Source organism: Ambystoma mexicanum, chromosome 6q (genome assembly GCF_040938575.1).
Source record: "Ambystoma mexicanum isolate Mex_15411 chromosome 6q, UKY_AmexF1_1, whole genome shotgun sequence".
In the NCBI taxonomy this organism is placed as follows: Eukaryota; Metazoa; Chordata; class Amphibia; order Caudata; family Ambystomatidae; genus Ambystoma; species Ambystoma mexicanum.
The window spans coordinates 1,366,052,076-1,366,066,752 of NC_090937.1; the positions used below are offsets into that span (position 1 = coordinate 1,366,052,076).

General features: G+C 44.0%; 1 protein-coding gene across 2 annotated transcripts in view; it reads left to right on the forward strand.

The window, feature by feature from the left end:
* Positions 1–14,677, forward strand: part of MAN2B2 (mannosidase alpha class 2B member 2) — a 777,500-nt gene that overhangs the window by 177,152 nt on the left and 585,671 nt on the right. For both annotated transcript variants that reach the window (XM_069631990.1, XM_069631991.1), the window contains one exon: positions 1,521–1,636. In XM_069631990.1, the coding sequence (XP_069488091.1) occupies positions 1,521–1,636 (116 nt within the window). The remainder of the gene's footprint in view (positions 1–1,520; positions 1,637–14,677) is intronic.

Genomic DNA, 14,677 nt, shown 5'->3' on the forward strand with positions numbered 1-14,677 from the left:
TATCAGGAATTGGGACAAACCAATCTCTTGCACTCAGAATGAACAGCAGAGACTCTGCCATCCAGAACCCCTGAAGAATTTCCTGTTAATGATTTGTAATTTCTTGGATATGGGAAAGAAACATATTGGGTTACATAGAGCTTTATTAATATTGCTCTCCTATACTGTTTATTACATTTATTTAATAATAATAATAATAATAATGCATTTAGATGTGGGAATGTATTTATGTTGTGCAATTGTAATGTCTTGTGTTCCATGCTTTAGCAATCAATTTTAAGCGTGATGAATGTTTGATTATTTGGTATAAATTAAGTGGCGTGTCTTTTGCCACCATTATAGATGCTTTTTTACTGTTTGTATTCTCTTTTTCTATTATGAATTTTAAAATATCGACGCTATGTTGAGTGAACGCTCTTCTAAATAAATGTTATTTTTTCAATTGTTGTAGAGTGATTATTGAATTCTTAGTCATTTTTTTAGTTGTCTTATTTAACGTGCTTACTCTGCATTTTGGATAGAATACTGCAACCTGTCTCTGTGGATTGTCTGCCCATTGTTGTTTCCAGGGTTCACCGGTTAGCTTTCCTCTTGCTGGAGTTCCCCTTTGTAATTGGTATGATGGCAGATGGCAGCCCATGCACATGTGCGGTTATACCTTATCACGTGGTGATTATGACAGCCAAATGATAACATTATGGTGGATGGCCAAGATCCATTGGCAATACTGGTTTAAGAATCTTAATACACTTTTGCAAAATGTTAGCCTAAGCATTCTTTTGCTTCAAAGTTATTAAAACAATGATTATGCTTTAAAGGTATTCTTGCAGCAAAGCTACAATTGAAAGTTGTTTTGTGGCCGTGTAGGGACATTATATCTCATGAAATTGCCCACTTCTATTCAGTGTGTTCTTGAAGAATGTTGTATTAGAAGTAATTAAGCAAATCTGAAGAATAAGTTGTTCATGCATGGATTTTTTATGGCATACTTTGTGTTCTGTTCAGCGACGGTAGCCTAAATAACTCTTTACTGTTAACAAATGTAAATGCCCTTTTTCAACCCAGCCTCGGGTAATGTTCTGTTTGTATCCCATTTGTATTACCGCTGCCTGCACAACTATTCCCCTTCTCACCTCATCCCACGTATCTCACCTAAGCCTATTACACATTCCCTCCGCCCCTCCTCCAAACTGACCCTACATACACCTTGTGTCAGCCTCAAACGAGCAGGGGGCTCCCGCTTTAGCTTCACTGTCGCCACTCTGACCACATCCAGAATGAGCCCTCCTTCACTAAAACATGGCTATTTAACAAATATGTATAAACTGTGTACTATGCTCACTATCTGTTACCACCTACTTTGTACAAGCGCCATGAGACCTACGGGTCTGGGCGTTATATCAAATTAAATAAATCTAAGGATCACAGAGCCAGTTTGCAGCTGTCGTGATAGTTTGTTAGCCGCAGATGTTTCATTTTTTTCCTTTTTACAGCTCTTTTTTTATATTTTTGTGTTTCAGAATCTTCATTTTGTGTGGAGAGGATCACCCTCCTTATCTGAACGTCAAGAAATGTTTACTCATGTCATGGACCAGTACAGCTACTGCACTCCATCTTTTCTTCCATTTTCCAACAGGTATTGAAATAAATATATGAATTTCCGCTTTTTTTAAATTATAAAGTACTATTATTTACTGTGAAAGGACCATGTAGTGAACTAGCTCAACTCGGTGGAACATATGTCGAGGGAGACACTACCAGGGACACACTGACCAGGTTATTATACAGACTGTTGTAGTCTTGAGGACATTGTCATGTTTCTGTCATGTTCCAAAGATAATGGGATCTTTGATGCTTCACATGTTACCTTATGGAGAGGTCCAAGTATGAACAGCCAGATCAAGAAGAAACTAATCCCAAATGCCAGTGGCTGCTATGCTGGGTTGGCGAGGAAGTGTCTCTGCAGGGAAATGCGTTTTGTAAGATCACAGAGGAGCTTCCTAGGGGCAAAACAGAGGAGCGAACAAGAAGCCTGCCGAGCGTCACATTGATGAAGTTTGTGGTTGTCCCACCTGTTCATTGTTGGCTTGTCTATAAGTGCTGACAGGACAACGACTCCACCACCCATTACACATGACCTGAAGCCTACCCAGTGAATACCTGCACTCTCAGTGAGCTGCATTAGGCATCTGAATAAGTGCTCCTGGGCTGGCTGTATTGTCAGGAATCGGGGTTTCCCTCTGCGTTTAATATTCAAACTGCATTTTGCTTCCTGTGCCTTGCATGGCCCATTGTCCAAGATAGCTGGGGTACTGCATCCTACAAAAGGCCTAGGGGGTACACATGCATTTCCCCCTAGGGGCATGCTCTTTAGGAAGGCCTGGGGGGGTGGGATCGCAGTGAGATCTGCTGCTCGGTGTACGTCAGGAACCCAGACTCGGGAGGAGGTGTTTGATTGATACCTCCCCCTGCTTACTGCCTCCAAGGTGTGCGTTGGACCACCCAAGGAACAGCAACGAGACTGGAAGGATGAAGATGCAGTGGCAATGAGCACGCAGGTTTTGTGCGTTTGCATGCATGTAGACAAGCGTGGAAGTGGAGTTTGCATGTGCGATGGGTGTATATAGTATGAAGCCCGGGGAGGGAGGTGCTGAATGTGAGTGAGACAGAATGAGTGCGGGAGGGGCGGGGGGCGGGATCGACGGGGGGGGGGGGGAGCAGTGAATGCTTGTGAGAATGGGGAAATGCCATGATCAGAGGATCCAGAGTGGGGTCCTTGGGGGAGGGTGGGGTAAGTCTAAGGTAGGCGAAAGTGGGCAGTGGTACACACCAACTTGGGCATGTTTTCTTGGAAAGGCATGGCATTATTACTGGCATTATGGGCAAAGCAAAAGTCGCTTTATGAGGGGATACTGGTCTTCATTGGCACACCCAGCATAGACCGTTTTAATTTACGCGGCTTGAGATTATTATTGGTAATGCCAAGGGTAGTATTCTTATGGGGGGATACTGGCCAATAAGGGAATGGCCAGCATAGACATGTTCTTTCAGTGGAATGGCAATATGGACAAAACCAAAGGGAAGTGTCCTCACTTGGGAATATTGGCAAAGCCAGCATGGACTGTTATTGTGGGCAAAGCCCGCATGAGTGTGATTGTATGTGTCAGTACTGCACATAGTGGCACAGGCAGCGTGAACATTGCTTTTTACACAGGTAGAATACGGGCGCATGTATGCAAAGGAATCAAGACAATGCTTCAGTGTTCAGTTGGTGACATAGCACGCATTTTTATTTTTTATTTTGTGACCCTCCAAACCCGATTGTAAATTGAGTACATTTTTACCCAGTTTTTCCCAAAACGTGTGCTGTCAAGTGCACCATTGTAACAGAATATTCTAAAAAATATCTCGGGTGGGTGGAGGTTAAGGCTTTGTTTGGTTGGGGCTCAATTGCTTCTCGGTTGCTTAGATACCTTAGTGGAAAATGGTTACACGCCTCCAATGAAAATATTCACACAGCCACCACAGTGCTGGTGTTTCACACAGCCACCACAGTGCTGGTGTTTGAGCACTTACTGTTCCTGAAGTGTCAGTCTTCATGCTGTTCTTCTTAGAATTATGTCTACGAGGAGCTGACGCTCACTGCTGTCGAAAGAATAGCTGGGAGATATATTTATTTAAAAATGAAAGCTCAAACCATGATACTGCTCTGGTCACTAGAGCACAACCTTCTACCACTGTCGCTCCTTATGGTTTTGTTGTGCCGAAGTCGCTGACCCCAGGGTTTGCTACTCATGGTATTTACTACTGTATGAACACCAACGTGGGTTGCTGTGGACCTTTCAATGCGCCTATTGTCAAGGATTGGAGTCGCTCGCAGTATAGTTTGGCGACTTGACTGCATACTACAGTGATCTGCATGCATCCTACAGTCTTAGTTTGGAACCCTGTCAGGGGTGTCTCGGGCATCATCCGTCAGTAGATCAAGTGTTATTGAGGTTGGTAACACAAGCAGCTATTGTTGCAGTGCTTAGAAGCGGGAGGAATCCTGCATGAAAACTGTATACAAATTTCATTTTGTCAGAACATATGAGGTGCCACAGGCATGAATCTGCTGATGGCAGCATGACTTGTGTGGAAATACCATACAAGAACTGTGAATGCAGAGGCTGCAGCTCAGAGGGTTTAGTGGCTCACAAACACAACACACTGCCCTCTACTAGCAGAGCATCAATAGCAAAGCACAGTGATAACTTCTGTTGATTATCATGTTGGGAGGAAATTGCAAAAGGGGAACTTTTGTCTGCTTGTGCAAACGGGCATGGGTTATCAAAGGATTACCCAAGCACAGCTCAAGGGCTCCTAGTAGACTAACCGGGTCGAAAGTGCTCTGAGGGAGGAAAGGGATACTCGCATGGCCACAGGTTGAGAAGACAGCCAGACAGAAGCTAGCATGAACATGATAACCTTAGCACATCTGAACATGCCAAGCAAGGAAAGAAACATGTAGACAGTACCGCAATGGCCATAATAGCCATGTCCCATCACATCTATGGCAAAAATAACCTGTTGGCATAAAGTGCACCTCAGCTGAGGTTCTTTAACACTGTTCTGATGTGAAGAGAGGAGTAAAATACAAGATATTGAACAGTTCGCTGAGCTGCACTGGAAGTGGCAGAGGTAAATTCCTCCACACGAGCGACTCCTAGAGAGCTCATTACCACGTTAGCTTCTAGTTGGAACAAGGGGTATGAACTCCTCCAGACCTGCAGCACTGGTGATGGAGTAGAGATGAAACGGAGGTGCCACACCACTCGCATACAGAGCATTTGCATTGCTCTTAAGTGCAGCCTTATTTTCCTAGCAATGATATTTTACATGCAAAACCTGAGTGGGAACTTGAGGATCACCATGCAGTCCTTGTATTAATGTTTGCATCATACCTGAACTGACATAGCATACCTAGTAGGGGATACTACTCTGGGTACCACTGCAGCCCTGGGAATCCCCTTCTGTGGTGAACAGACTGGAAAGCCTCTCACTGATCATCTGTTGTAGACCCATCTGGGGAGACCTGAAGGCACAATGTTGCACCTTTCCGGACAAGTGAGAGAATACACAGGGCTTTGCCTTTTTCCGAAAACACAGCGAGAACGGCTGGTATTTTAAATGACTAGAAAGGGATACATTGTCCAGGAACATTGCATAAACACATCTTCTAGAAGCCTGTGTTCTACAGAAAACAATCCTTTTATTGTGTTCACTCCTTGCCTTGGGTCATTTCCCAGGGCTTTAATGGGAATGGGTCCTTCATAAGCAGAATTCAAAACTCCTACAAAACCATACACGCTGGAAGTGTTTCACATTCATCAATACTTTCATTTTACCATTTGGCAATTCGTAACCTGTATTGTGCACAACATTTAGGTGGCATGCAAAGCGGAATTTTCCCTGATTCCAGTTTGTATTAGACCACCTTTTCTGTGGCTCAGAAGTTACAATGGCTAAGTTGCATCTACTGCCATGTAAACTATGTTTGGCATGAAAGTATTTTCAAACAACACTTTTCTGATTTCTCTTTGGAATATGTACCTTCATTTACATTGCTTGTGCATGGAGGGGTACTTCGAGCAACAGGAGTGAACATCACATTAGCTTTTTCTCCTGTGAGGGAGGGAAAATGTTTACATCTGTATTTGGATGACAATAATAATATCCTGTTTTTCTATATACATTCATGCCAGATTCCTCCCACTTGTAAGTGGTGTAATAAACATTATTGCACAATGTAATAGTACTTGTATTGACTGGAAGTATGAAGGGCTGAGTTGACCCTTCCCAGATTCAAACTTGGAAACATGACACATATGAGCTTGTGTTCCAGTTGCCGTCCATTTTATAAGTCTACTTGCCAGCCTGTCATGTGTACTGTACTTGAGTGACATTTGCAGATCTTTTTTTTTCTCTTATCTGCAACTATCATTTAATTGACACAATTTTTTTGCACCTGAAATATCTTTGCTATGCGACCGATGTAGCTGCACAAGGCGATGTCTATTGTTTCGCCACTAGATGTCGCATTTTCATGCAAAAGTGCTCATCATGTAATAATATGCATGCTCTGTCAACAATGAGGGCAGGTGTTTGGCGCTAAAGTATGTTCATATGTGCATTGTGTAGGTTAAATCATTGCCACCAGTGGTCTCATATTATTAATTTTACCCCCATTATTAATTAAAATAATTATTTGTGCAAAATAAACAGCACTTTGCTTTTTCAGTGCACCCAAATTATTGCTCTGGAGATGATAGGCCAAGATTTGTCTTTGCATTATGATATCATAATCAGGAGTACTTAGTTATGTCAGAACAAACATTTGTTGAACTGAATGTGGCAGGCAAGCCTATATCGGACCATAATGTGCAAATTGTAAGGTGACAGGAGGTTGTTTCTATTAGCCCCACTGCAGTATTTTATTGTTTAAAGCGCAGACCTAGCTCTAGAGCAGCGGTTCGCTGTACAAGTTTTGGGTAGCCAGCGTTTGGGCTGTCGTCTTTTAACAGTATTACAGTTGTTATGTTCATCAATTGGGATTAGTCCAAGGGCATTTGCTGTTAAAAAGACACGTTTTGAGAGATTTGTGAAATTGGAGAATTGTGGGGGTATTCAGAGTCGATACTGTGTTCGAGTTCCAGAGGGTGGAAGCATGGCAACAGAAGGATTGTTTGTGGTTCCTCTTTGCGGACTAGTTGTGATACAAGCCATTTAGCCGATTTTCTGCACAAGGAGCGTGTGCCACCAGATATGTGGACTGCTTTGTAGGTTATGCATGCAGCGTTGAACAGCATCCTGGCCTGGAGAGGACGCCATGGAGTTCATGTAGGACGGGGTGATTCGGTCAAATTTCCACGCACTTGTATATAGTGTAATGAGACATTCTGCAGTGTAGTAAACTGCTTCTAGGGTAGCCAAGTGAATGGCTGGGAGCACTGTCAGGAATGCATTTCCACCATTGATGTTGAGACCAGAAAGGTCTGCACTACGGTCTCTAAGTGCTGTGGTGGGATGAAGGGTTTGATTTTGCGAAGGGTGGAGATTTGGTGCCAGGCTGTTTGGGCCTTCTTGGCTATGTGTTTCTAGAAGGACCGGTTGCTGTCAATGGTGAAGACTAAGGAATTTTCTGAATCCAAGAGATGCTGATTATATAGTTCTAGGCACATATCATTGAGCCATTGTTGGATAAGTTGTTGTTTAGCGGGGGGAACTGATGAGGATGAATTTGGTCTTGACTGGGTTAAGTTTGAGGTATGCAGCCGACATCCAAGATTGAAGGATGGCTAGGTAATCGCAGAGATGACAGATGTCCAGTGGGTTTTTTGTCCTCATGCACAACTGAGTATGGTCCGCGTATTGGTGGATGGCCATAACCGTATCCTTAAGGAGTTTACCCAGAGGCTCAATGAAAAGGTTAAAAAGGATTGGTGAGAGAATGGAGCCTTGGCAGCCTGTGCAGGATTTTGGGAGTCAGTTAGAAAGCAACGTAGTTGTGTAGCGACTTCTTTTTCCATGATTTTCCAGTAAACTGGAGGTTCGTAATGGGCCGGTAGTTGGCCAGGTCCTCTGTGTCCAGTGTAGTTCTTTCCAAGAAGAGGTCCTATAAGACCAGTCTTGAGAGTCTCTGGGAAAGACCCTTCTGTGAGGGAGGCATTAATGAGGCTAAGTAGTGCATTGAGCAATGGGCCCATTCTTTGTTAAACGATAGAGGCTGGGATGATCTATCAGAGTAGGAAGTAGGTTTGAGAGATGCAATTGTTTTAAGGAGGTCTAGCGAAAGCGAGGGGAGAATTCAGTCCAGAGGGGCAGTGTGCATGCTGGAGTGTAGAGAGGGCTAATGTTGTGGTAGGTGGATTTGATACGCTGTCGAATTTTGTCTATATCTTTTCAATAAAAAAGTTGTTGATTCTTTTGCATTTTGCCTCAGTTGCTTGCACCTCGGGGTTGGTTAAGGGTTTGGTACAATGCTTTACTACTTGAAAGAGGGCTTTGCTCCTGTAAGAGGCTGCTGCAATGGTGGTGGAGTAGTAAGCAGCTTTGGCCTTGGTAATCAGACTCCTATGGTTGCTATAGAGAGATTTGAGGGAGGGGAATCTGATACTCACTAGGGATGTTACTGAAGTTTTTACTGCACAGCTCACAAGTTTGTGACTTTTGAAAAAGTTACAGCACAATGTACAGAGAGACGCATTTGATAACATTCTTTAGCATTAGCCACTTCCACGTCAAGTTTTTAAGTGCCTAACACAGGGATCAAAATTATGGGGAGCTTGGAGCAATTTATCTTCTGCTTGTAGCCTAGAAGAACCTGGTTAGCTTAACACCAACGGCTATCAGGATGTATTTTTGGCTCCCCTGGCAAACTTATGCCTAACAAACACACCTTTGTCAATTTAGCTCTGTGCATTTGGACAATCTATAAATTAACATAAGGACACAAAGATACATTTGCATGTTATATGAAAGTTAGACTTGCGGAACGCAATGACCTAGTTATAACACCTTGATCCCCAATGGTAGCTCCTGGTCACTGGTTCAGGCTGGTTAGACAGGATCTGCCTCAGATGCAGGGTATCTATCATTGCATGTTTGCCAAAATGACAAATGTTGATGATAGGAGTTGTATGCCACTTTTTTGTAACATAATGTGTCATGGGTCCTGCTAGGGCACCCAGACACATGCTTAGAGTTCGTCCCTGTTCTGGTACATATGTTGTGTGTCAGCTGGAAGGTAGATTGGTATGCAAGTCTTGTCAGTCACCTACTTGTGTGAGTGGTGTGTGAAGCCAGGAATGAGACACTGGCAACTTATAATTGTGGTCATAAACTTTTATTAAATGATAAAGGGGGTTGGAAAATGCCTCACTATCCCCAATATATGCAGTGTTTCCCTACCCCAACCAAAACAAATGAGTCTGTCCATCGTCAACATGTCCAAAGCAAAATGTACGTTCTGTGTCTGAAATCCTATTCTGGCCCTCTAACTCTAAAACTAACTCTGTTGTGAAGGATATTGTCTCTAGTTCCGAAAGTGCACAGATGTTGAGATCCAACACAAAAGGGTAAATCCAACCAAAAAGTTCCAAGTGGACAGTGTTCATAGTTCCAGGTAATGACTCCCTTCCACAGATTCTTTTTAACAGAACGCAAAGGTCCACCAAAGAATAATCCAAGTTCCTTGTAACCGCACTCGATTAACTCTCTCCTATTGGTGGGTTCACAGTCCTCTGGAAAATTGATCCCATCCCCAGGTTTATCTTTACATTCAAAACAGTTCAAAATCCTTAGGGCATGTGACTTACTTGGGATTCCCTTTTCACTGTGTTAAAATGTGGGTGTGGGGCCAGACTCGCAGATCACCTAGTATGCTCTCCTGCCAGGCTCTTTTCCACCTTTGCAACCATTCACAATCTCAAAGGCATAGATCTTCCTTGAGATTCATCTCTTACTGTACTTTTATATACTTTGCCTGGTATACTCTCCTGCCAGGACTTGCTAGCAATTATTTTCTCTTTTATCCACAAAATATGTTCTCAATGTTGGCGTATGCACCCTTGTTTAGCATAGAGTGTTTATTTGCTCCTTCTTTCATACACTGGGTCTCTGCCCCTACCTCAAAACCATTTGCCTTTTCTTTGTGATATGGACTGAGCAGTCCATTCATGACATTATTCACACATATGTTAATCTCTTCACAGGTGTCATTTTTCTTCTCTCTCTTTTCCTTTCATGAAATGGCACTCACTTTCAGGCAACCCGGTAACCCGTATTTCTTCACTGGGCTTACCGGGTGCTTCCAGCGTGTCTCTCGCATTTCTCCACTTCTGCTCCTCAATCTGCTTACTTGTCGTGCGTCCTGTTAGCCACTGAGACTTTGATGTGTCCTTTACGGCGCACGTTCCTGCTGCCTCGTATTCTCAGGCTGCAGGCTTCCCTTTACTGTGCATAGTTCACGCTGTCTCGTTCTCTCAGGCCGCGGGCGGCCTGCTCTCTGGTTCCTCTTCGCCCCGTCTGCATTCGCCTTCATGCCGCTTCCCACAACGTGCTTTCCTTCAGCGTTCTGATGGGTGTCGGCACAGGCCGTGGTACAACGCAGCCTTTTTAGTTATCTCTCCTTGGTGTCAGCTGTTACAGTTTTAAACTTCCCGGCATAATAGACTAACTTCCAAAGACTAGATCACTGTGTCATTGCTCTGTCCCTCTTTCTCGTCTCAATTGTTGTCACGTTGTTCCTTGTATGATATTGAGGAAGCTGATGTTGTACCCTATTGGGATTAATCATCACTGCTCCCTGCCTTTTCCTCGTCTCAATTGTTAACATACTGTTCCCTGGATGACATTAGGCAATACTTTACACTTGGCAAGTGGTGGAGGGAGAGTGTTACAGTATGCCATCAGGGCATGAGTAGTGGAGGGAACATCCCTAGAAGGGAATAGGGCCTGGGGGTGTATGTGACTTCCTCCAGTGATGTTGTGTCATCCCCTTGAGGGCCTCCTCCCCCCCACATGGTCCTCCCTCATATAGCCGCCTCCATGGTCAGGAACAGGTGGCGGCTGCCGTTTCCTTGCCACTTGGGGAGAAGCTACCCCCGGGAATAGAGTGATGACCGTATCAGATTTATCACAGTGGGTAATGTATTTTCCCACTTTGTAGAGCTTTGCTCTGATGTAGTGCCAGGAGCAGAGCAAGACTATACTTGGTGACACTTCTCCAGCCAGAACCAAGGATGTCAGGCAATTACCAAATGTTATGAAGTGCAATGTTAACCATGCCTTCCTATTTATAGGCAAGGATTGTATACCCTCATTATCATTCCATAGTATGTGGTCTAGCTGACACAAATGTATACAGAACCTCTTTTCAGAATCTACCATCTGAATCTTTCCATGTGAGTTTGATCAACGAATGTGATTCTGGACCGGAACATACACTTTACCTCTCCACTCCTCCCCTATCATTGCCTGTCCTTTTCTGCCCTGAGTCTACCACCTGGCCATCACAAAGTCCTAACATATTGAAGTTACAGGTGCCACGTTAGATTTGCCTTTATAGATTCCTTTTATGGCTTCTTTGATTTAATTGATGACATCTGCACATTGTTTGTTAAATCTACATTTCTCATATCATTTTCTTAAATCCTCTTAAATTTTCATTCCTCATCCTCTTTGCATCTTCGTGAGCATGAAATGAGTGCAGTTCTTGAAACAGAGAGCCACTCTGTTCTCTTTGCTACCATTTCTTGAGACTAAGTTGATTTGAAAAACTAGGATACATTAACTGATGGAAACCTTTTGATAACATTGAGATATTACCATTCAGGTTAGTCACAACAATAAATTCACACATTATTTAACAGAATACAAATGTACATCTTTAACTAGCAAGACTATTAGTATTAACTAGATTGATAAACCATTTTAGATGTGTCTGACCAGGATTCTATACTGTTAATCATCCTTATAAAAGGTTAAAAGGTTACACATGTGTTTGTGGAATGAAAATTTAAGAGGATCTAAGAAGAGGATTTAAGAAATATAGATTTAAAAGGATTTGGGAATTACAAATTTAAGAAACATGTCTGATTAGAAGATCTAAGAAAAAAAGATCTATAGGAACAAACATGGAATGGAAACGTAGAATGTAATGGATTAAATTGGATATTTGGGACATTTTGAAAATGTTATGAAGAAATCATTCCAGAACAATACATTACATTCTTTTTTTCATGTGAATTCTATAAGGGTGTTCTTTCCAAATTAGAAATCTAAGAACTGATACACACATCACCAATGGTTTTTGCATCAGTATTCACATTAAATGTTCAAATCCCAGTATATTGGAAATCATAGCAGGTATGTTTAGTGTATTCAGTGCAGCATCCAAACAGGAGAGCATAATACAAGAAGTAGCGCACAGGAAGAATACTGCTACACATAATTGTATACCTCTTTGAATAATATTGCAACTATATTGGGAACAACTTGAATGTTTCACTGGGACCATGTTGAGGCAAAGGCTGCCAAATGCCCCAACAAATAGGTCTAGACAAATACCTCCAAGGAGAGTGCAGATTCTAATCCAAACTGTCTCTGGGTACAATTTGGGGTGACCATCTGGAGAAAAGCCTGACTGCTGCTGTTTACTGGTACCCAGGACTCTACCTGCTGCAGATGCAACCATGCAAGTTTTGCTGACATCCTCCCTGTCTGGGAAGGTCAGTAGATGGTCTTACATTTCCTCAGGGACCCAGCACTGGAATGAACACAAAAAGTTGTCTTTGACTCTCGCTGCAAATTCAAGTGGCTACAGGCTCCTTCGAGTCGCTGAAAAGACCAAAAGGAGCTGCCTTTGGCATGCTCTTGAACTTTGAGCCACTTCATGCACATCAAGCTCCTTTGAGCTGCTGCCAAGACAACCTTTGCAACATCAAGTCGAGGTGATTGACCAAACACTGCTTTTATCCAACCTGACACCATAGGTGTTGCTGCTTAATTTACACTTTCCACGATTCAAGACCCCAGCTATGTCAACTTGAACATTGCCTGCCTGTCCCACGTGTCTTCAAACCTGGAGCTGTTACCACTTGTCCAATTTCACCACACTGTTAAATCCAGTCGAGCCAGGTTGCTATCTTGAACCCAACTCACAGTACCTGAAAGTGCCCAGAAGTCTGGCTCGATGCTGTCTAGACCATGAAAGAAAATACAAGTTTCGATACTTACTAAATACGATCCCCTCTGTCCCAGCACCTGCATCATCTGTTGCCCACGCGGGCGTATCGGTCCACAAGCAACATGGATACTCGAAGCTCCGTGAGGATCCTGCTTATTTTGGGCCCCTGACTGCACCTGGAGCACCCCCTGCACCGACGCCGCGGCCCATCTGCGACGCGGTGGGTGAATGCCCTGAATCAGCTGTTTTCTCGTTGTTTCAGCCGCGCCTGGCCCCAAAATGGCCGGCGCAACGCGGCCTCAGAACGAGGCTTGCCTAGGTTGCTAAGCAATCCACAGAATTTAAGGCCCAGACATCCGCCGGCAGGCGGAAGGAGCCGGCCACACGGACGAAGGCCTTTGGAAAAAGGCCTTGTTTGCCGTTGTTCGTCGATGGACGCCACAGGCCGCTCAACTTTCCCCCAGGTTTCATCCTGCCTGTCCAGAGACTGTAGAGGCCAGGGCACAGAACTCTTTACGCCGCCTTCTTGACACTTCTGAACACTACAACCATTGTCAGGCTGCAACTTATGGCACTATTTGGTAAGCTACACCTAGCGCACCCTCACTGTTCTGTCAGCTTCTTGCCCTCATATATACAGCATGTGGCTTGTTTGTATTTGCTATAGTATGCTCGCTGTTTTGTTTGCTCAGTTAAGTGGCACCTCATGGCAATAACCTTTGATGCCGACCTACTGTGCACACTGTTTAGCCTGACAATACCGTTTTGCTGTATAAATCATGCCACCGCTATTGGCTGCACCTATTTTCATCACTTAAGCAACGCTGCATTTAGCTTTGTACCCTGCGCTAGCTGAGTTGTCGTGCTGTGATACTTTAGCTAACTTGTCTAGATCCCAACTAATTACCTTGCAGCAAGTCTGCTAGTTTGCCCCCTACCTACCGCTGGTTTGACTCATAGGAGCCTCCTGTCCTGTTGCTTACCTGGCGCTCCCGCGCGCTCTCCATTTGAATTTCCGGCTCTTTTACAACACCTCCATGCTCATTAGCACCATCCATAGCCTTTATTATTACATGGCCCTACCTTTAGCCATCATTGCCCAGATACTTATATTGGTAACACCTACTCATCCCCCGCGTGCGCTCTAAACTTCTCGTCCCAGCCACCAGCTACCATCCAGACTCATCTCTACAATGGGTTGCCCCGTGACTACCACCTCGGAACACTACCGCTGCAGCAACTATGCCAACCAGTACCTTAATGACCCTGCTCTATGTCTGCAACACTTTGCAAGGAAACCCACACCCAATCTACCTTGCTCCCTCTCACTCAGAAATAAGAGACTAGGCTCAAGATTCTGTCATTCACACACCCGCAACAGCAATTCTAAGCTCACTACACCCAAACCACCATGCACACCGTCTCCTATCATTAATCCTAAAACCAGCACTCCAGCAGCCAAATCTCATCAGATTAAGGGCGCCCTTATCAACGCCAGATCTCTTCCTGCTCACGCACTTGACATCGCAGACCTTATCACGTGCCTAGATCTTGATTTTATTGCAATATCCGAAACATGGCTACATGCGGCATCCGGACCATCACTATCCTTGGCACTACCGCCAGACTATGGTATCACTCAATGCGATCGCAACACTGCCCAAACTAGAGGGGGCGGAGTTGCCTTCATTCATAAAAACTCACTTGGTCTAAGAGTGGCTACCAATTCCAAACTTGATTCGGCTGAACTACTCTCAGTCAAACTACCTCTATCGCCCAACCAAACTGCCACCCTTCATCTTATCTACAGACCTCCTGGCCCTGCACCTTCCTTTGTTGGCGAAATGTCCACTTTACTTCTTGATACAACTAAAACCAACTCACAAATTATCAGTTTAGGTGACCTCAATCTGGGACTTGGTGACCCCAAAGACTCTACTGCCTCTGACC